Genomic DNA, 22,500 nt, shown 5'->3' with positions numbered 1-22,500 from the left:
GGCCTGGCGGGTTCCTCTCACCTCCAGGTGAGTCCGTCGTGCCAGAGGACGCAGTCATAGACCGGCCCCGGGTCGCTGTACTTCTTCTCTAGCGAGGCTAGCAGCTCAGACTGGACCTGTAGCTCCTCCTTCTGCAGCTTCTCCATCTGAACACGCACGCTCAGAGAGTTAGGTCAACCACACACACACACACACACGCGCGCACACGCACACACACGCACGCACACACGCGCACACTCCATCTGTTTCTGAGCAGTCCTGACCTGCGAGGGGGAGGGGTGAGCGAGGTCAAACTCCTCCGCCCTCCGGCTGGCCTCGGCCAGGGCAGCTCTGTGCGCCGGGTCCCAGATCTTCTCCTTGCGCTCTTTCTGTTGGTCGATAGACGTCCGCACACGTCAACAACACACTCCGTATGACCGTCCTATTAGCTTAGCGCAGCAGCTGTCATCATACGGAAACATGATGTTCTCAACACACACGCTGCGTTACCTGTATTCTCTCTTTGAGAGCTTTGGGAAAGAACTCGTAGCCGTTTTTGACTCCGATGTGATACTTCCCTGTTGGATTGACCCAGCCAGGGGGGATCTGGGGGAGAGAGAGAGAGAGACAGAGAGAGAGAGAGAGAGAGAGAGAGAGAGAGAGAGAGAGAGAGAGGGACAGACAGAGAGAGAGAGAGAGAGAGAGAGACAGAGAGAAAGAGAGAGAGAGAGAGAGAGAGAGAGAGAGAGAGAGAGAGAGAGAGAAACAGAGAGATAGAGAGAGAGAGAGAGACAGAGAGAAAGACAGAGAGAGAGAGAGAGAAAGAGAGAGAGAAAGACAGAGAGAAATACAGAGACAGAGAGAGAGAGAGACAGACGAGAGAAAGACAGAGAGAAAGACAGAGAGAGAAAGAGAGAGAGACAGAAAGACAGAGAGAGAGACAGACAAGAGAAAGACAGAGAGAGAGAAAGACAGAAAGAGACAGAGAGAGAGACAGAGAGAGAGAGACAGAGAGAGAGACAGAGAAACAGAGAGATGGAGAGAGACAGAGAACGCGGAGGAACGTATTAGAAGGGGTCTCTGCTGCAACAAAAGCTTGACAGTATGATCATCTGACCCAGGCAGTGGCGGTGTGAAAATAGGACTCGGATGTGGTGGCGAAGAACCGGACCTTCAGCGTCCTGCCGGAGAGCCCGGTCAGCGTTCCGTCCTCCTTGGGTTCCACCACCGTTGACATGTTGACGTCACCACTTCCTGTGGTGTCGATGATGTCAACGATCTTCGGCTTTCCCTCCGACGTGGTCTACAGGACAGGGGGAGAACAGTCAGTGAACGACCCACACACACACACACACACACACACACACACACACACACACACACACACACACACACACACACACACACACACACACACAGCTAGACTACTTTAGCGTACCACACAAATGGGAACTTCACTTAGCCTGCTGCTGGTTAATACTGAATATTGACATCTGTTTTGTTTAAAATACCGGTCTTCCCTGGTGGCAAACGGTAACAAGCATAGCTCAAATGGTTCAAGGATCAGTGTAATATGAACTAAGTTGGACCACTCTGGTGATGTGAGCTAGCTGGACAGGGATGAGTCCTGGTGATGTGAGCTAGCTGGACAGGGATGAGTCCTTCTCAGTGGAGAGTGAGCGGTAATAGCTAGAGAACTGTCTACCATTGCTTGAGTGCCACCAAGCACAACCACCTCAACAACAACACAAGTCCCCATGCATGGTGGCCTGGAAGTGACTTGCAAATATCATCAGGTCCCTCTGACACATGCTGAAGAAACATAAGGTCCATGAATGTCTTCCTGTCCAGGGTGACAGATCGCATGTAGCAAGCAAGGTGCAGAAGCAAACTACTAGCTAGGTTAAGTATGTTCTGTTTGCTACTGTAAGAGATATTGTAATTAGCTAGTGCTAATTAAATTACATGATGACCTAACGGCTAGCTAGCTAGCTAACGCGGCTATTGCTATTAACGCAACAACAGCATCCTAGAACTGAGATAGCTAGCACAATGGTATGAATTAAACCACATTTAACCAGCAAGCTATCAAGTTAATGTGCTTCATTCATGTGCCAACTGGAAGGAGAAACTCAAAACATAGTCGGCTGTCAAAGGTTAGCAATTGCCGGCTAGCGTCCGCTAGCTTTGGCTAGTTGGGCCTTGTTCTATGGTTGAGCCGCGGTCTCGATTTACCTGCATGCCCGGAGCACCGGGGTCCACGCCGGTGTCGAGAACCGCGATGAGGACCCCCCGTCCATCGTACTCGGGGAACCGGGTTAGGTAAGACGCGGCACCGGTCTCTTTCTTGGGGAGTAACCCGTGGAAGGGGAACGGTTCTTCGGTTGAATGAGCAGCCATGGTCAGACTGGGTGACGGTAAAGAGATGAGAGAAATGGGGAAGAAGAGAGACCGCCGTGACAGAGAGAGACACCGTTAAAGGGACAGGGCACTGTTACCTCGACCTAGCTGGATAACACTGTTATTGTTGCTTTATGATAGTGCTTAGCGGACAAACTCTAAGACGAGTGAATCAATACTATGTATGACTGTGCATTCTTTATAAAACTGACATAACTTTTCCTTCCAACACTTCTGGCCACTGTAGGCGACTCTACTGATGGACGGTGAGTCAACCAGTTCTGCTCAACAAACACTAGGTGGAGCCCAAGCACCACTTTTCTTAATTTGTTTGACTTTGGACTTGAAATCTCTCGAAATTGGACATTGTGTCCCAATCCACAGACCAATTTTGTTATTAAACTTCACAATATCATGTAAGTTATAGGCATTCATATCTGGATTTGATTGTTGACATATCTGGACCAAATAGACAGTGAAAGATGTACAGCTGCAAAGCACCCTTAACAAATGTTGGGTTCATACTAATGTTTAATTGGGAAATGCTTACTCTAGATGTTTACAGTGAAGCAATGTATTTTCATTTTGTCTGCAGCGCACTGATCTTCTGTTCTCTCTCACAACGCCTCCACTCCATTCTTGCCCTCCTCTCCCCCACCTCCTCCTCTAACACTTGTCAACTCTTTGTTGTGTTTCTGGGAGGAAGGAGACAGATGGAGAGAAAGTCATGTCTAATGGTCCGTGGAATGACTGAGAGAGAGAGAGAGGAGAGAGAGAGAGAGAGAGAGAGAGAGAGAGAGAGAGAGAGAGAGAGAGAGAGAGGAAGCAGGGAAAACATAGGGACCATCATGGCCCCATTCCTACAACAGTGCTGCTTGCTGTCACAATGTCACCGGAGTGTGATTCCAGCCCCCATGCTGTGCCTTGTCACCAACAGTCCTCAAACACAGAAGGAAGGAGAGACAGAGGAAAGGAGAGGGTGGTGGGAGAGTGTCTTGTCTCCTTTGCCCCCCCCCCCCAGGTTAGATCAGTCTGTGTTACTCTCGCCATCACACCCCTAGACGGCTTCCATTTTGGGGGGACGCAACAGGTATTTAATGGATTAATAGATGTATGTCAATGTCATTTTATTTATATAGAACCATTCATACAAATCAATGTAGCACATAGTGCTTTCCATAAAAAAAGATGGATTAACATCAATCATATAAACACAGTGATAACAGATTTAAAAGAAACAATAAAAGAAAAATAATTAAAAATTAAACGATAGTCTAAAATATAATAAAAAATCTATAAAAACAGAGAATATAAAATAAGAACGCTGTTACGTCTGTGTGTGTGTCTGCGTGGTCTTGTGTTGTGTCCCCCTCTCCCCAGGTGTTGGTGTGTCCTCTGTCCAGGAAGTGTGTCTCTCGTCCAGCCTGATGATCCCTCTGCTACCTGTAATGTTGTCCATCAAGTCTCCATCAAGTCCACCTGTGTTACAGCTGTCTCGTCCAATCACCTGTCTTCCTTTCTCCTATACATTGTGGCTTGTTGCATGTGTAGGGGGCAGGGAAAGGGGGTGATTATGTTTGGTTGTGTTCGTTTTCTACATTGCTACTTGTGTTCAACCTAGTTGAGTTTTTATGGTGTTGTGGTCCCATTGTTATTCTCTCCCTCGGGAGAAGGGCTAGGGGAAGAGACCCTGGGGTCTACACTGCATCTCGTAGGAACCATCTGTCTAAACACACCAGGAAGAGTGAGCGCTGGTCCCTTCGTTATTGTAGCAGGTAGGCTAGTCCGGGCAGATTAGGTAGCTAGCGGTTAGTATTCTTATAGGTAGGCTAGTTTAGAGCATGGGGGAAGTTAGGGCTGAGTTTTGTTTGACCTCCGCTCACAAGGTCCTTCTCCCTCCCATCCCTGCCTCTGTCAGTCCCCGGTTTAGTTGTATTGGTTCGTTATTTGTTAAACCCCCTGTTATTGTTTAGTGTTGTGTTATCATCCCCTGTTATTGTTTATTGTCCATGGACATATTTGTATATTCATTACATTACATTACAGTACATTACAGTCATTTAGCTTTTTATCCAAAGCGACTAACAATAATTGAATTTAACGTAGGAAAAGCCAGTGTACTACTACTTGCCAGAATTCACAAGTGCATCTTCTTTCTAAAACAAGTGACTATTCATTATTTACTAGTAAAGCCTTTAATTTAAAAAGGTACCTCTGTTGTCTCACTTCCTTTGAGCACCACACACGGTTTTTACATCCAGGTTTAGCTACTCTGCACAAGCTGTGTTATAGTCTTCCCTTATCCTAGACATTCCATCAGGGAGATCGTAGCAAACACTAAGATATTAAAACAAGAAAAGATACATGGTAAAATCAAATGTCTGTATGTATAACAGCAGATGTATAACAGTATGTCATAGGTGTTTAAGTATTCTGACACTCTAATGCCTTATGAAAATTAGTTAATGAAAGATGAATGAGAAATTCACTGTTCTCTTTTTCAATATGAAGAGGCTATACTGTATAAAGTTGTGCTTTATCGAAACTTTTCTCATGTCCGTTAACATCTGGCTACTCTGTGCCTCTCTCTTTCGTTTTCCCTTTATCCCTCTATCTTTAAACAGCATGCCTTCCATAGAAAGAGAGAGAAAAAGTGAAAGAGAGAGAAAGAGAGACAGAAAGAGACCGAGGGAGAGAGAGCGAGAGAGACAGAGAGAGAGGGAGACAGAGAGAGAGAAAGAGACAGAGAGAGTAAGAGAGAGAAAGAGACAGAGTGAGAGAGAAAGAGAGGGAGAAAGAGAGACAGAGAGAGAAAGATACAGAGAGAGAGTGAGAGAGAAAGAGAGGGAGAAAGAGAGAGACAGAGAGAGAGAGAGAGATTTTTGTGGTGCATTAGAAAAGGGTAGTTACACAGTTATTTTTAGCGATGCCCCACCCGTACTCTCCTGTGGTCTCGAGTGTGTGTGTGTGTGTGTGTGTGTGTGTGTATGTGTGGTATTAAAACAGTAATGCACATCCCTCCACTCTCCATTAATCTGCTTATACTGAGCATCTGTCCCCTCTGAGTCTGGCTCAGTGTGCCAACACACACACACACACACACACACACACACACACACACACACACACACACACAGTACGTGGGTGTTTATATATTTGAAGATTACACCCTACTTACATTATACAGTATTACACACTTATACACAAGTCGCATCCATCTATGTCCATGTGCATGGGAAGCTGTTTTTGGGTGTGTTTGTTTTGTTTGTTTGGTTTATTCATACATCATCATCATCATCATGGTGCATACTTTATGAACATAGATGTATGAAAGGGTCACCCCAAGGAAGCTATTTCAAGCTTTTAGTAGGGGGCCCAGTCTCCCACAAACACAGTGGCAAATGGTCAACAGCAGTGTATATATATAACAAACACATAACAAACACTTAACAGACATATAATAGACAATAGAGACAATCCCAGTATTACATTAGGTTTCAACATTAGTATAAATGAATAAAATAAATAATAAGAATAACATTGGAGTACAGGATGATATAAATTCTTGATATAATCAGTGAATATAAGTTGATAAAAGTTGTATTTTCAGTTTTTTCTTAAAGATGGAGATAGAATGTGTTAGCACATGGACACAGCTCTGTGTGTGTGTGTATGTGTGTGAGTGTGTGTGCATGTATCCTTCTTTCTCTCTCTCTCTCTCTCTCTCTCTCCCTGTCACACATACAGTCGAGTGGTTAACCACAGGGCGTAGACGCCGGTGCTGCTCTGACTAAAATAAAGGCTTGTCTTAAACGGCTCTCATGCATCCTCTCGCTGTTTGCGTACAGTTCAGCTGCCAAACCCCACACTCACACGTGGCTGTCGCTCCCGCACGGCCACTTTCGATGACAATATACAGTAATGCTACTGTTATCTTCCCCGTGCTGATGATGCTCTGGTCCAAAGAGACTTAGGGGCGAATTCACTAAAGGATTGCGCAGCTTTTCCTGACGCAAAGCCTGTGCAAATAAGTCAAAAATTATGTTTGCTATTCACAAAGCCCTCGCAAAGGGTGAAATACGGTGTTAACTGCGTTGCGTTCGTCATTGCGTTTCTCTGCGCCGGTGTTATTAGCTCATATTTAAATTAGGTAATATGGGCGGAGAATGTTCCCCTTTCTATGCAAATGAACATTATTGCAAAACCACCCAATTCACAAAGATCGGCGCTAATTGCCTCACGCAGTTAAAGTGAAATTAATACCGTTTTCAGAAACGTGGTGGTATTTAAGCGCAAGGGGTGTGTCGCGGCCAGCCTGTCCGCTGATCATGGCAGCAGTGATTGTTGCGAGGCGAAGGCATCGCAATGCCAGGCATGTTGTTCGTGAGAGAATATTTAGAAGAAGGTCACTTTTTGATTTAACACTAGAACCACCGCGGTAACTGTTTGGACACCAGAGCGCGCAGCTCTTCAGCCAACTGGAGGATGAAGTCGCGTCTGGGGAGGCTCAGTTGACTATGCGTCTCTCCACCCGTCCCCAGCGAGTCCAAGCTCCCCCAATGAATAATACTCATTTATAATAGCCTACATAGCACGAAACTGTGCGTATAATAGTCTATACGCGAAACTGCGCATTCCCTATAGCTGTTCATTGAACGGCTGGGGGCCGATATAGGTATAAATAAATAAAAACATAGCCTACACAATATTTTGTTTATTTGAATGGTCTTGAAAATATTTTGCTTTTGTATCATAGCTGACGGCAGGTATCATCTTCAGCCATGGATGATGACTCCCGTGCGTAATCCTTCCAACGTTGGAGAGGCGGCGTACAACCGGGCTCACATCAGGACCCGCGGTGTGATTGAGTGCACATTTGGAATCCTGAAAAGCCGTTTAGATGCCTAGATCGTACCGGTGGGGCAATGTTATACACTCCCCCAAAAGTATGCCAGATCATCGTGCTGCAACTTGCATAACATAAAATGACAATTTTTCCTTTGTTCGTCTTTTCAAATAATTCCACCTCCGTTTGCAGTCTTCCGCGTTTACACACACAAATGGCACTGACTGATTGGGAAATTAAACCCCAAATATGATTTTTGGCTGTAGCCGTCATATTTTTGGTGGAAAGCTGTGAGGCATGCTTTTGAACCTCGTCCGTGAGGCCTTCAAGTTCGCTGTCTGAAAATCGTATCTTTCTTTTTCTGTCTGCCATCGTCCAATGATATGTATACGAGTTGTATGCGCTGTATGCGCAGTATTTATAGTCATTTCCTATATCAGCAGCAAATTGCACTCAGCCGCAAACACCGAATGGGCGTGTTTGCGCTGGGATATAATTAGCGCAATGTCTTTAGTGAATAGGTTTTTAAAACGGAGCACATAGCGGGCGCAACTGACGCGCAATGTAATGGTGCAATTAGCGGGCGCAATTTGCTTTAGTGAATTCACCCCTTAGAGCGTTTGTTTTTAGTTACAGCAGGAATCAAACTCAAAATGTTTGCTTTGCTCAGTAATTCCACCAACTGTTCCACCGTTGCAGAATCAGATATTTAATCAGAATCAGATTTTATTCAGGTCGGTTTTAACACATACTAAGAATTTGATCTGGTCAGTTCAGTTGGTGCATAACACTGATGGGTAGACAGTAACAGACAGGGTGGCTGGACTACAGGACAGTGTGCAAAGACAGGACAGTTCAGGCATTCACAGACTTGTCTCGAAGACACTCCGTTGTTGTCTTGGCTGTGTGCTGAGGGTCATTGTCCTTTAGGAAGGTAAAACCGTCGCCCCATTTTCATCCATCTGGCCAGACTAGGCCTTATTCAACATAGTTATGCTGCATGGCACAAAGCTGCTCTTAAAGTCGCACTAAAACGGACATTTGAGATCATCTAACTTCCGTAGTTTGACGTATTTCCGACGCAAACAAGCTATGAGGGTAGGACATATGTTTAGAGGAATTTGATTGGAACATTGACAAGTGGGCGGGTTTTAAGAACTTTAGACAGATTCGATAGAAGGATTGTGTTGATTGACGGGTGGATGTCGTGAGATTATTGGCCTAAAATCTAAGGTACCTGTTGTCGTCATTGCACGTGACCTACCGTTTTCCAGGAAGTAAGAAATTATATACTTTGATATAAGATTACAACAAAAGTAGAATTTAGCAAATTTTTTGGCATACATCGTTGAATAGGTGAACACGATGACCAATTATGTGAACCAAAATGGGACAGAATGCTTTTTTCATTTCAGTGCGACTTTAATGCGCACAAATGTGGCATCTCAGAGTCCGATACGTGCGGACTAGTGTTCTAGTGGGTATTGAAGGGGTGGTCAGGTGAAGTGGAGATGGATTGTACTTTGCAGGGCACAGCACGGTGTTTGGCAGAGCACAGCACACTCTGAAGAGATTGTGATCAGGTGGGAGGGGTCAGGGGTCAGCTGCAATCTTTCTAGGCCGCTTCAGGGCCCAGGAGGCGCACGGGTCCTGAAGGGATGGTAGAGCTGTGAGGTGAGGTGATGGTAGCGGCCTGCTTATTTCCCCGAAATGGAAATACTCTCTCTTCTCTATTCCACAGTTTTCCACGTCCTCTTTTGAATTCCATGCTGTCTCTGTCACGTATCCAATCATGCTCACCATTGCTGTTGTGTATCGCCCACCAGGCCCCCTTGGTGAGTTCCTGGAGGAGCTTGATACACTAGTTTCGCACTTCCCTGATGATGGGTCCGCACTCATCCTTCTCAGCGACTTCAACATCCAGAGTGAGAAATTGGAACGTCTTCCAGGAGGAGTTTCCTCTCCTCCTTCGATCTTCATCTCTCTTCTTCTCCTCCTACTCACAAAGCCGGCAACCTGCTGGAACTTATCTTCACTAGACACTGTTCCACCCCTAGCCTGTCTGTCACTCCCCTCCATCTCTCTGACCACTATTTCATGTCCTACTCCCTCTCCCTCCCCTTTCCCCCTAATTCCTCCTCCTACCCACATGGTTACTACCCGTAGCCATCTCCGCTAACTCTCCCCTACTGACCTTTCCTCTGCCGTCACCTCCTCCCTCCCCGCCCCTGAATCTTTCTCTCTCCTACCCTCTGAAACTGCCACTGATCTTCTCCTCTCTACTCTTTCCTCTTCTCTGGATCCTCTCTGTCCCCTCACCTCCAGGCCTGCACGCCCAACTCCACCTGCCCCATGGCTGTCGGACTCAGTGCGACCTGATAGACGGAGCCTGAGAATAGCTGAGCGTAAATGGAGGAAAGGCAAGCTCCCAGAGGACCTTTTTAACTTCCAATCTCTTCTTTCCACATTCTCCTCCTCCCTGTCTGCTGCTAAAGCTGCTTTCTTCCGCTCTAAAATCCTAACCTCTGCTTCCAATCCTAAAAAACTCTTTGAAACCTTCTCTTCACTACTCCAGCCCCCACCTCCTACTCCCAACTCCTCCCTTCTCCCTGATGATTTCACCAACTTCTTTGACAAGAAAGTTAACGATATCAGATCCTCTTTCCCCCCTCCCCCGGTCAACGCTTCATGCACCAACCTCACATCCCCACCCCCACCCTCTCTTCCCTCTCCACTCCCCCCCCTCCTCTCCACGCCCCACCTTATCCCACTTTTCTCCCCTCTCCCCCAACGAGGTCCTCGACCTTGTAACATCTAACCGCCCCACCACGTGCTCCCTAGACCCTGTTCCCTCGACTCTCCTTCAGTCTGTTGCACCCGAACTCCTTCCCTTCCTAACCCACCTCAACGCATCTCTTGTATCAGGATGCTTTCCCTCCGCTTTCAAGACTGCCAGAGTCAAAGCCCCTCTGAGCCCCTCAAGCCCCTCTGATGTCAAAAACTACCGACCGGTTTCCCTTCTATCCTTTCTATCTAAAACATGCTATCTTTAACTAACTATCCTTATACCTCCACCAGAACGACCTCCTAGACCCCCACCAGCCTGGGTTCAAGGCTGGCCACTCGACAGAGACCGCCCTCCTTGCACTGACAGAGTCACTCCATGCCGCGAGAGTGAACTCTCTCTCCTCTGTCCTGATACTCCTAGACCTGTCAGCAGCATTTGATACTATAGACCACCAGATCCTCCTCTCCACCCTTAAGAAGAAAGGCGTCGCTGGCTCTGCACGCTCCCTGTTTGCATCCTACCTGACGGGCCGCTCCTACCAGGTGACATGGAGAGGGTCGATGTCGGAACCGCAAAGTCTGACTACGGGGGTTCCTCAAGGGTCTGTCCTGGGTCCTCTCCTGTTTTCCCTCTACACTACATCTCTGGGCTCTGTCATTCGCTCGCATGGCTTCTCCTATCACTGCTATGCCGATGACACCCAACTGGTCCTGTCATTTCTCCCTTCTGATACACAAGTGGAGACACGCATAGCTGGGTGCTTGGCTGACATCTCGGAGTGGATGACGACACATCCCCTCAAGCTCAATCCAGACAAGACTGAGCTGCTGTTCTTCCCAGGGAAGGGCTGCCCGCACCGGGACCTGGCCATCACCATTGAAGACACCGTGGTGACATCAACTTGGACTGCAAGGAATCTGGGTGTGACCCTGGATGACCAATTGTTGTTCCGCATATACAGGTGTCACATCCGTCACACGCTCCTGCAGATGCATGCTCTACAACATCAGGAGGATTCGCCCTTTCCTCACTGATGAAACGGTGCAGGTGCTCATCCAGGCCCTGGATAATATGCTGCAGTGTAGCCTTGTCTTTGGCTGTGGCGGCCTAAATAGATGTTAATACAGCCATTTCACCACTAAATATCACGTCATCATCCCTCCATACAGGGAGGAACCTGTTTAGGATGAGTGGGTCAACAACACAACATTAGCATCACAAGAAGTCATGATGTCACGCATGTTTCACCTAAGACTACCGACCACACCCCGATGGGCGCATATCAAGAAGATGTAGATGTGTCAGGGGTGTGTGTGTGTTACAGGGATGTGTGTGTGTGTGGGGGGGGGGGGGGGCTGAAGGATGAGTCGTTTAATTAGATTTACGGCTGTTCTAAAGGAGTCACGGCTAATCCCGCCGGCTTGGCGACAGGGAACACCACCGTCGCTTCAGCGACGGTCCCGGTGACGGTGGGACGGTTCAACCTCATCCTCCCCCTTGAGGGACACCGTTACCGAGCTACTCTGTAGAAGGCAAATGAGCTTACGGTTGGGCTGATTATCGCGTAACATGGCTCTACCCGGTGTGGCTCTTAAATCCCTCTCAGTCATGCCATCACTATCTTACGCCTAAATTCAGGGTTAATGGTACATGTGAGGTAGCCTAATCATTCATTCATTGGGCAGATGTTGTAGAAACGGTTTGGAACCATAAGTGATGGAGGTCAACGGATGTAGTGACCCTGCACTGTGAAACACACGCTGTGCCATAAAGATTATGCGCATCAGAGGTAGCCTAGTGTCACTCACCATGCAAAAACACAGCGGGCAAAATGATTAGAATGCCCGTGCACTGTTTTGTTTAACGCTTAGAGTTCGCATTATGCAAAGGATGGCCTGGTTTGTGTCTATCTGGTCCGAGAGAACGGTGCCATTCCAACGCCGAGAAGGCAACTGTGCTAAACCCCGTCTTGAGTCCGCCCTTTGCGTGACGTTCGGCCGTTGGCACTCAATGAGATGTAGAGAAGGTAATGTACCCCGCCCCCATTGGAAGTGTTGGGCCAGTTTGATCTGCTTGACTGTTCCAGCAGCGCTCGGCGGTTTGTGTCTATCTGGTCCGAGAGAACGGTGCCATTCCAACGCCGAGAAGGCAACTGTGCTAAACCCCGTCTTGAGTCCGCCCTTTGCGTGACGTTCGGCCGTTGGCACTCAATGAGATGTAGAGAAGGTAATGTACCCCGCCCCCATTGGAAGTGTTGGGCCAGTTTGATCTGCTTGACTGTTCCAGCAGCGCTCGGCTCAGCTCGGGGAATGATCGCTGTCCGGGACGCATAGCTGTACAATACGACCCGGGAACACGGATTACGCGCCGTGGAGAATCGTCTCCGTTTAGAATTAAAAAGGGAAAGAGGAGATACGCGAGCATGGCGGTCGAAGAGGAAGGGCTCCGGGTCTTCCAGAGCGTCAAAATAAAAATAGGTAAGCGATGCGAGATAAACAGACGGAGAATTCCCTTGGCCCCGTCTCTCCGTGGCCAAAAGGGGGTTTTTGACTGAGAGACCCCTCTTGCCATATTGTAATTCAAATCACACGCTTCTTCTAGCGCAACTGTGCATGTTTAATCAAGGCTGTTGTAGGCTCATATAGGCTACATCTTTCCCTAATGGAACACGCACCGCTTATTCATATCCCATAATGAACATTATAGTGGCAACAACCAGTATTTTGGTAGGCTATTAGGTAGTCAAGGCTGTGCAGAGAACGAAATGCAAACAGCTGCATATCCAGATGGCTCGGTCTGGCGACTTTCTCCAGTCTCGAAAAACCGAACCGTTACTCTGCGGAGACCCATTCACTTTTGTTTAATGTTCCTGTCCGCTTTCTGTAGCCTACATCGCGCCTCGACCCGCAGCGTGGCAAATCGTGTTGAATATGAGAGAATGGAATTAACCTACCCACAGTGTCTGACTGTGGTTACCGTAGCCTACTGTCACCACCACCAACATCATCCACAGTCGACTGACTGGCTGGGATTTAGGCCTCGATGGTTTGGTTATTGCAATAATGCGTTATTCTGTCCAATAATGTGGGACAAATTGACAGTAGGTCTTGGTCAATCTGCCTCGGCGACTGGCTATTTGGCATAGTATCATATCAAAAACAATGCATCATTCTTATGAGTGCGCTGTCTGGGCTAATGTCACCCTCATAGGCCTAATAAACCACAAAGTTCCCACTTTCATTTTGAGTCAAATTTGTGACACACGACACCCACGCTGGGTCTGTGTTTTGTCTCAAAACATGATATAAGCTGAGCAGAAAAAAACCATAACAAATATCAAACATCAGACCAGCAGTGGGGTTGCGATGCCAGCACGACGGCATTCCGGATGCCAGATAACCAGCAACACCGTTCGACAGATAAACATCTTGCATTTTGTTCCCACAGTAGACTACGTTGTCCGATCTGCGTTCATTTGTTGTCGTCGCCAACCCAAACCTGAAGATTACGCAGCGCTTGGGGACCACAAGTCATTCCCAATCCTAAATCTATCAACGCACGCAGTGCCTAACTTGCCTTGCACCAGAATCCACCTACACGTGGGCAGACTACTAGATAGATTTAAGCCGCTTGTACATGCAGGCCTGCGTTTTCTCACAGTCCGGTGTGTTTGGAGTGCCATGGACTGGAATGGAGGCACAATGTAGGCTACAGAGGGGGGGTTTTGCCAGCTGCCTGTGTGAAGACTATTACCGAGTTATACATCTTTTATTACCCCTATGATTGATTGCCATTTAATTACACAAAGAAGGAGACTCTTTTCCTTTCAAGTCTGTGAAGGCTTTTATTGCATCTGACTGCCAAAGAAATGAAACTGCAGCATCCTCTCATTTCAACAGAGCCTTCCTGTCTGTTGTCATCAATGTCCCTTTGCTGCTGAGCATATTTACAGCGCAATATATTCTTTCAGATATTTGAACCTAACCAAACTCATTCTGCCGTTGAGATTCAGATTCAGAAAACTTTATTGTCTGTCGTGACAGAAAAAATCGTCTTAGACTGGCTCAACAATCAACACAAGTTAACACAACACAACAACATACCGTACATTCCTAAAACCAGCACAAGGAATCATTAAAAATAAGCATAATATTACTACGTGCAAAGTGGTATAGTGTGTGTATAAGAGTTGTTCCTCGTTGTGTGTTTAAAGTCTTAGTGGCAGTGGGACTTGAGCTCAGTTACCCAGCAGTACCCGTCCCTGGTGGGGTTTCTGAAGAACTAACACCATGGTCCCTCCTCCCTAGCGTCTCCCTAAGTGTGGTACCATCCCATTGGTATTGGAGCCTGAGATGTATTTAGCCTTGATTTACCCGGCTATTCCCCAAAGCCGGGGTCTTTCCTGCCGCTTGTGGGTCGGCGGTGGCTGGATCTTCATCATGTCTCGGCGTATGACTCAAGAGTTCATATCTGTGATGCGTTTGTATGAGGAGGAAGAGGAGGAGAACGGAAGAGCTCTTTTCGTTGTTGTGACAAAGGCTCACCTCAGTTTTCAGGAGTTAGGAGTTAGTGTGAGGCTACTGAGGCAGGAGCTTGCTGTCCTGGGGAACACAGGAAACAGGAAACTACCCCAAATCACTTCCTGATTGGCTTGAATGGACTACAAAAGAAGTATGTCTGTTTTTTCCTGCTTAGCAACAAGCTAATGCAAAGCAGATGGTCTCAGAGAGCGGGAGAGAGGAGAGAGAGGGGTTTTAAGCCGGTCGCGTCGCTCACACACCAGAACCGGCCCGACTTCGGCCTTTCACACACTCCGCCTGTCGCTCGGCCCTGGGAGTCAGAAGACCCGGGTCGTGCTCCGGTCCGGGAAAGGCCCCCCCCTTTCCCGCAAAGCATTCTGGGTAGCGCGTGGGAGGAGAGCGAGGAGGGCACGGCGGACTGCGAGTGGGCGACGGACGAGGCGGGGGTTTTCCAGATGTCCAGGTCCCCGTCCGTGTGAGAGGCCGACGCTCCGTTCGGCAAAGCCCAGAGACGGTGAGGGGCGATGGGGGTTGGGGAAGGGGAAGTGGGGGGGGGGGGTGGGCCTTGGGGATGTTGGTCAGAGGGGATGTTGATGTGCCGGTGATGATTCGGCCGAGCTGGTATGATTAGAGGGGGGGGGGGGGGGGGGGTGAGGCGCGGGAGGCGGTTGTGGGTTCAAAACTGACACAACGGGGCTGCGCTGAGGCTGGAGAGGGTGGGAATAGTGGTCGACACGAGAGCCAGAAAGGGGCTCAAATCGGGCGTGGGCGGTGGTGGGTTCGAAGCCAGTGCGGGGGGGGGTTGGGGGGGCGGACCGGGCAGTCGAGGCGACCAGAGCGAGGTCAGGTTTCCAGGGAGGCCTCCCTCCCTCCCCTCCCCCTTGGTTGGCCGCAGGCCAGCAGAGAGGTTCCCAAACGTCCTCCTGACTACGTGGGCGACAGGGGGAGGGGAGAGAGAGAGGGGAGGGGGGGAGGGGGGTGGCGTCCTGACCCATCACGGCTCCCCGGACGGCCAGTCTGTCATTACCCCAGAACCGGTCAGGGTACTGCAACGTCCGGTGGAGCTCGTAAACGCCTCGTCTTTTTTTTTTTCTTCTCTGGGGAAGTAGTTCTGTTCGGTAGCTTGTGTTGGAATAGCTTACTGAACACCGCGTTCAGTGAAGCCGCGCGCATACTGATCTGTGGTGTTACTAAACTACCCTGTGAGGCCATTTCCTCTCCCACAAGGGCGCGCGCATGTGTGTGTGTGTCTATGTGTGTAATTGTATACAGCTTCTGTGTGTGTGTGTGTGATAGATGCAATTGATTTAGTGATAAGGACAGAGTGTGTATGGATGCATAATCTCTTAAGTGTGTGTGTGTGTGTGTGTACGTGCTGAAGGCGCTTATTCCTGGAAGCAGGCTTCTCTTAAAAGCGGCGTGAGGTAAACACAGCTCTGTTGACTGTTGGGACGCAGGCCGTGTTTTGGGTGAAGCTCTGTGGGGGCAGCTAGAATCCGGGTGAGGGGTGGGCGGGGGTGTGTGTGTGTGGGGGGGGGGGGCATCGCCCCGGGTCCAACAGCCCGTCCTCCGCGTCAGAACCCTCACCAGGAACAGCAGCGACGGGCTCTCCAGAAGAGAGAGGAACTGGCCGAACGGTAAATAGGGGTGAAGGCAAGGTGAGATAAGTGGCCCAGATGGGCGTGGCGGCCGCGCCCTTCAGACGCCCTCTCACCGGGCAGGACGGCGCCGTCACGGCGTGATAAATGACCTTCGCCGAGGCGTCAGGGACGCACAGGAAGAGACACCTGAGCTCCAGGAGCGTCTGTAACCTGAAGCGTCTGACAAACGTCTGATTTAATGCCCTCCGCGCTACACACACACTACACACACACTACACACACACACACACTACACACACACTACACACACACTACACACACACTATACACACTACACACACACTATACACGCACTACACACTACACACACACACTACACACACACTACACACACACTTCACACGCACACACTACACACACACTATACAGGCACGCATGCACACACTATACACACACTACACACACACTATACACACACTACACACACACTACACACACACTACACACACACTACACACGCACACACTACACGCACACTATACACACTATACAGGCACACATGCACACACTACACACACACTATACACGCACACACACATGCACTACACACACTACACGCACACTATACACACACACGCACTACACACACACTACACACACACTATACACGCACACACACACGCACTACACACTACACACACACTACACACGCACACACTACACACACACTCCCCAGGCACGCATGCACACACTACACACACACTACACATGCACACACACACGCACAACACACGCACACACTACACAGGCACGCATGCACACACTACACACACACTATACACGCACACACACACGCACTACACACGCACACACTACACACACACTACACACACACACAGGCACACTACACACACACTACACATACACGCACACACTACACACACATTACACACGCACACACTACACACATACACACACTACATATACAGTACACTACAAACACACTACACACACACACTACACATAACTACACACACTACACATACACTACACACGCAGTAGATATACACTACACATACTACACACACACACACACTACATATACAGTACACTACAAACACACTACACACACACACTACACATACACTACACACACATCTTTTCCCGGTGTGATGTACGTACATGGAACGTCGACTGCGATGTGCCTGTCTGTGATAGGTGGATATGCTAGCTGCCGTTTCAATGGCGTTGACGTTCTGCTATCGTGCTTATCGAGTGCGGTGAAGGTGCGGCTGTGGATGACCGTTCATAGTAGCTCCACCACAGATATACAAGTATCTCAGCCAAAGGGTCCACTCTCAGCCAAAGGGTCCTCTCTCCAGCCCACAGACGAACTCCCACTGGGCACTGGTAGCTCTCTCCTCAACAGAACCCCGTCTGTCGGTCACTGGCCGCCTCTAACTGTCGGTCAGTCGCACCGAGTGGGCCTTGACACCTTTCCTGTGCTCAAGTTAGATAGCATATCTTCTCAGGCTTTGCTCAGCCTGTGGTCTGACTGTGTGCGTGTGTGTGTGTGTATGTGTGTGTGTGTATGTGAGAGAGGGAGAGTTTGTGTGTGTGTATGTGTGCACGTGAGAGAAGGAGTGTGTGTGTGTGTTTGTGTGAAAGAGGGAGAGTTTGTGTGTGTGCATGTGAGAGAGGGAGAGTTTGTGTGTGTGTGTGTGTATGTGAGAGAGGGAGAGTTTGTGTGTGTGTGTGTGTATGTGAAAGAGGGAGAGTTTGTGCGTGTGTGTGTGTGTGTGAAATCTCTGTTTACCCCTCGTCTTGAAAGCAGGCCCACACTATCTCCTCGCTAACGCAGTTCGGTAGAAGGAAGTGATAAACAACGAGGAAATGCTAAGAATCCTGTGAAGGGCTCTGGTGAGGACTCACGCTCTCGCTGCCTCACACGCTGGTGAGGACTCACGTTCTCGCTGCCTCACACACTGGTCAGGACTCACGTTCTCGCTGCCTCACACACTGGTCAGGACTCACGTTCTCGCTGCCTCACACACTGGTCAGGACTCACGTTCTCGCTGCCTCACACGCTGTGTTCTCAGTGCTCATCATCTCCTCAGGCCTCAGGACGCTCTCCCAGCGTCTGGTACTAGAGCTACACCACAACGCCGCAACACTCCTCTCCTGACCGAAACGCTACCCTCTCCGCTAGGGAGGCGCGATATATCGGCAATCATATCGGTATTGGACGATGTTAGTCATTTTTTTATATATTGGTATCGGACGATGTTAGTCATTTTTTAATATATCGGTATCGGACGATTTTAGTCGTTTTTTAATATATCGGTATCGGCCGATGTTAGTCGTTTTTTAATATATCGGTATCGGCCGATGTTAGGCATTTTTTTATATATCGGTATCGGCCGATGTTAGTCGTTTTTTAATATATCGGTATCGGCCGATGTTAGTCGTTTTTTAATATATCGGTATCGGCCGATGTTAGTCGTTTTTTAATATATCAGTATCGGCCGATGTTAGGCATTTTTTTATATATCGGTATCGGCCGATGTTAGTCGTTTTTTAATATATCGGTATCGGCCGATGTTAGTCGTTTTTTAATATATCGGTATCGGTCCAATGTGCAAAACAGGGCCGATGTGAGCAGCCGATTATTTCTGTCGAGCTGCTGTTGTGTGTTGCTGTTTTTGAGAGGAAACGATGGGTAAATCGATGATTTATCGACTTTTCCAAATGTTTTGGAAATAGAGACGGTGTTTCCATGTGTTTTTCAGTATGTATAACATTTGATTATCATAGAAATTGTTTTTATACAGAGCATATCGACATCGGTAAATATCGGTTATCGGCCATGACAGCAGTGTTAATATCTGTTATCGGTATCGGCCAAAATGTTCACATCGGTGCATCCCTACTCTCCACCCACCCAGGAGAACGTGTCTGGCCGACTGAGCTGGCCTCGGTCCCTCGATGTGGGGAGGGAACCGAAAACTCAATTACAAATCAAAGAACTTGGATCGGTTCCTGAACCTGTCGCGGTCGGGTTGAACTTTGGAGCACGTTTCCAAAAGCTGACACGTTTTTCTATCTGACGTGCCTGAAAGTGTGTGTGTGTGTGTGTGTGTGTGAGTGAGAGCATATTATGTTTGCTTTCTATTATTTTCCAGTGAGTCTGAGGTGTTGGTGTGAACATTAGCTGGGGTTGCAGTATGAACAGCGAGAACTACGCAGCGTGTGTGTGATCAGTAACTAAAGACTATGGCTGGAATTTAAGCAACGTCATGCAATGTCAGTATTTACAAACCACGTCGCGATCATCACACACATCTCTTATTCTGAGAAGATGAAGAATCTCACTTTTAGGAGAATCTACCTAGACTTGACTCAAAATCATTAAAAAATTAAATTAAATTTTTTAAATTAAAAAAACAACCGTGAATATAACACAATGTGGATGTGATTGAACCCCCAAACCTACGCGGTCATTTAGAGACGGTGTGGTCAGGGGTGGTCATCGGGAGATGGTGTGGTCAGGGGTGGTCATCGGGAGATGGGGTGGTCAGGGGTGGTCATCGGGAGACGGTGTGGTCAGGGGTGGTCATCGGGAGACGGTGTGGTCAGGGGTGGTCATCGGGAGATGGTGTGGTCAGGGGTGGTCATCGGGAGATGGTGTGGTCAGGGGTGGTCATCGGGAGACGGTGTGGTCAGGGGTGGTCATCGGGAGACGGTGTGGTCAGGGGTAGTCATCGGGAGATGGTGTGGTCAGGGGTGGTCATCGGGAGACGGTGTGGTCAGGGGTGGTCATCGGGAGATGGGGTGGTCAGGGGTGGTCATCGGGAGACGGTGTGGTCAGGGGTGGTCATCGGGAGACGGTGTGGTCAGGGGTGGTCATCGGGAGATGGGGTGGTCAGGGGTGGTCATCGGGAGATGGTGTGGTCAGGGGTGGTCATCGGGAGATGGTGTGGTCAGGGGTGGTCATCGGGAGATGGGGTGGTCAGGGGTGGTCATCGGGAGATGGTGTGGTCAGGGGTGGTCATCGGGAGATGGTGTGGTCAGGGGTGGTCATCGGGAGATGGTGTGGTCAGGGGTGGTCATCGGGAGATGGTGTGGTCAGGCGCCGTCCCCAGCTCCACACAGATCCCCACGTGGTCCCCAGACTGTCCTGCTCGGCTGTAATGGATGCCGCTGCCTGGGAGAAGTAATTAAGCGAACGAGACATTAATTAACCACCATTCTGCCGACAGAGATTGTGGGGAGAGCTGGGGCCGATACACTTCCTCAAACACACGCGCGCGCAATCACACACACACACACACACACCCACACTGACACACACCACTTCCCCCTATTTCCCTCAGGGCTGGAGGGTAGAACAAAGTGCCCTTGTGTCTTATCCAAGTGTGTGTGTGTGTGTGTGCGTGTCTGTGTGTGTGCGGGTGTGTGTGTGTGTGTGTGTGTCAGTCCATTCTAGTGTGCTGGTTGACAACCTCCTAAATATTAAAGGCAGAGGAGAGAGAGGGAAGAACAGTCATGCTATCACTCTGGAAAGTTTTTCCCCCCCCGCCACTAAAGAGCATGTTTTGCTTTTGTCCAAAACATGGGTTTGTAGGCGAGCTGTAGCTATTTCTAAATCTCACTTCCTTCCCACTGTCTCTCCCTGTCTCTCTCCCTGTCTCTCTCCCTGTCTCTCCCTGTCTCTTGAGTGCCGTCTGGCAGAATAACTGGGTCGTTCGCCGCCTTTTAAACTACATCTTGGATGCAGTTGAAAATTCCTTTCTCTCCATCTCATTTCCTGTTGGAGCTCTCTCTAAGGCTATCTCACCGACTCTAGTCACTTCTCTCTCTCTCTCTCTCTCTCTCTCTCTCTCTCTCTCTCCTTCTCTCTCTCCCTCTCTCTCTCCCTCTCTCTCTCTCTTTCTCACACTGCCTGAGTCTTCAGTCGCCTTTGTTCCCTTTTTGCCTCTCCCTCTCCCTCTCTCTCGTCTCTCTCTCTCTTTCCCTCTCTCTCGCTCTCCCTCCCTCTCTCTCCTCCATCTCTCTCTCTCCCTCTCTCTCTCTCTCTCCTGTCTCCTCCCTCTCTGTGTCATGGTGGTTCCCAGGCTTGGTAAGAGCGCTAGGCCGGTCTTCTCTCGTGGAGCAGCGTGGATGTTATCGAGCGTAAACGCGCTCCTGAGCGGCGCTATAAAGGGTTTGTCTGCTAGCGTCGGTTGAGCTGAATCTGTGTGTGTGTGCGCGTGTGTGTGTGTCTGTGTGTGTGTGTGCGCTTGTGTGTGTGAGTGTGGGAACTAAAAACAATAGTGAATGTTACATCAGCTGTGACAGCGCAACGCCGGAAGCTCTCTCAGACCAGGTCACTTCCTCTCTGACCGCCGTCTCCTCCCGCCATATTCCCTTGTCCTTCTTCCCTTCCGTTCATCCCTCCATCACACTCCCCTTCCGCCGGCGGTAGGGGGGTACGGTTTGATATCCCTGTCATTCTTTCACGTCTTTTCCTCTGTCGTTCATCCCTCTCTCGTCTCTTCTCTCTCTCTCTCTCTTTAGGCCTTTTCACGCTGCTCGTAGCCCAGGGATAAACATTCTTAGAACCTTCTTAGCCCCCGGCTAAGGAAGCTGTTAGCCCCAGGCTAAGGAAGCTGTTAGCCCCCGGCTAAGGAAGCTGTTAGCCCCCGGCTAAGGAAGCTGTTAGCCCCAGGCTAAGGAAGCTGTTAGCCCCAGGCTAAGGAAACTGTTAGCCCCCGGCTAAGGAAGCTGTTAGCCCCCGGCTAAGGAAGCTGTTAGCCCCAGGCTAAGGAAGCTGTTAGCCCCAGGCTAAGGAAGCTGTTAGCCACCGGCTAAGGAAGCTGTTAGCCCCCGGCTAAGGAAGCTGTTAGCCCCAGGCTAAGGAAGGTGTTAGCCCCAGGCTAAGGAAGCTGTTAGCCCCAGGCTAAGGAAGCTGTTAGCCCCAGGCTAAGGAAGCTGTTAGCCCCAGGCTAAGGAAGCTGTTAGCCCCAGGCTAAGGAAGCTGTTAGCCCCAGGCTAAGGAAGCTGTTAGCCCCCGGCTAAGGAAGCTGTTAGCCCCCGGCTAAGCTTTCACACTGGCACAATCCTGGCACCTCCCAAAGTGGACTAACCCCGACGTTAGCCTAGGGCTAGTCCGGAGCAGGGTTAGCACCGAGTTTGCGGGGTTATCCCCTAAAAAGCGACTAAACACGGGGTTAAAAGGTGCTGGTGTGAAACAGGGCTAAAGGAAACAATGCATCCAAGCATCACATTTTTGTTGTCCAATCACACGACTTCTTCATCATGTCATTACAGTAGAGGCTAGGCAACCAAAATTTTTGTAATTACACTACTAACGGCAACATCACAGCT

At 49.1% G+C, this 22,500-nt stretch overlaps 2 protein-coding genes across 3 annotated transcripts in view; one reads left to right on the top strand and one right to left on the bottom strand.

Moving 5' to 3' along the window:
- The window catches only part of tpp2 (tripeptidyl peptidase 2), an 18,185-nt gene extending 15,789 nt beyond the window's left edge, over positions 1-2,396 (bottom strand). For both annotated transcript variants that reach the window (XM_084446990.1, XM_084446991.1), the window contains exons 1-5: positions 2,215-2,396; positions 1,151-1,282; positions 490-585; positions 264-368; positions 22-146 (exon numbers count right to left, since the gene is read on the bottom strand). In XM_084446990.1, the coding sequence (XP_084303116.1) occupies positions 22-146; positions 264-368; positions 490-585; positions 1,151-1,282; positions 2,215-2,379 (623 nt within the window). In that variant the 5' untranslated portion in view covers positions 2,380-2,396. The remainder of the gene's footprint in view (positions 1-21; positions 147-263; positions 369-489; positions 586-1,150; positions 1,283-2,214) is intronic.
- A 10,033-nt stretch (positions 2,397-12,429) lies between these two features.
- The window catches only part of rasa3 (RAS p21 protein activator 3), a gene marked incomplete at its 3' end in the record, with an annotated part of 30,082 nt that continues 20,011 nt past the window's right edge, over positions 12,430-22,500 (top strand). Inside the window, 1 exon segment of the mRNA XM_084446517.1 lies at positions 12,430-12,490. Within this exon segment, the coding sequence (XP_084302643.1) occupies positions 12,436-12,490 (55 nt within the window). The 5' untranslated portion in view covers positions 12,430-12,435.

The sequence above is a fragment of the Borostomias antarcticus genome, assembly GCF_949987555.1.
Source record: "Borostomias antarcticus genome assembly, chromosome: 12".
NCBI classification, from domain to species: domain Eukaryota; kingdom Metazoa; phylum Chordata; class Actinopteri; order Stomiiformes; family Stomiidae; genus Borostomias; species Borostomias antarcticus.
The sequence above is the reverse complement of the archived record's forward strand: the minus strand, read 5'-3'. Positions and strand labels throughout refer to the sequence as shown.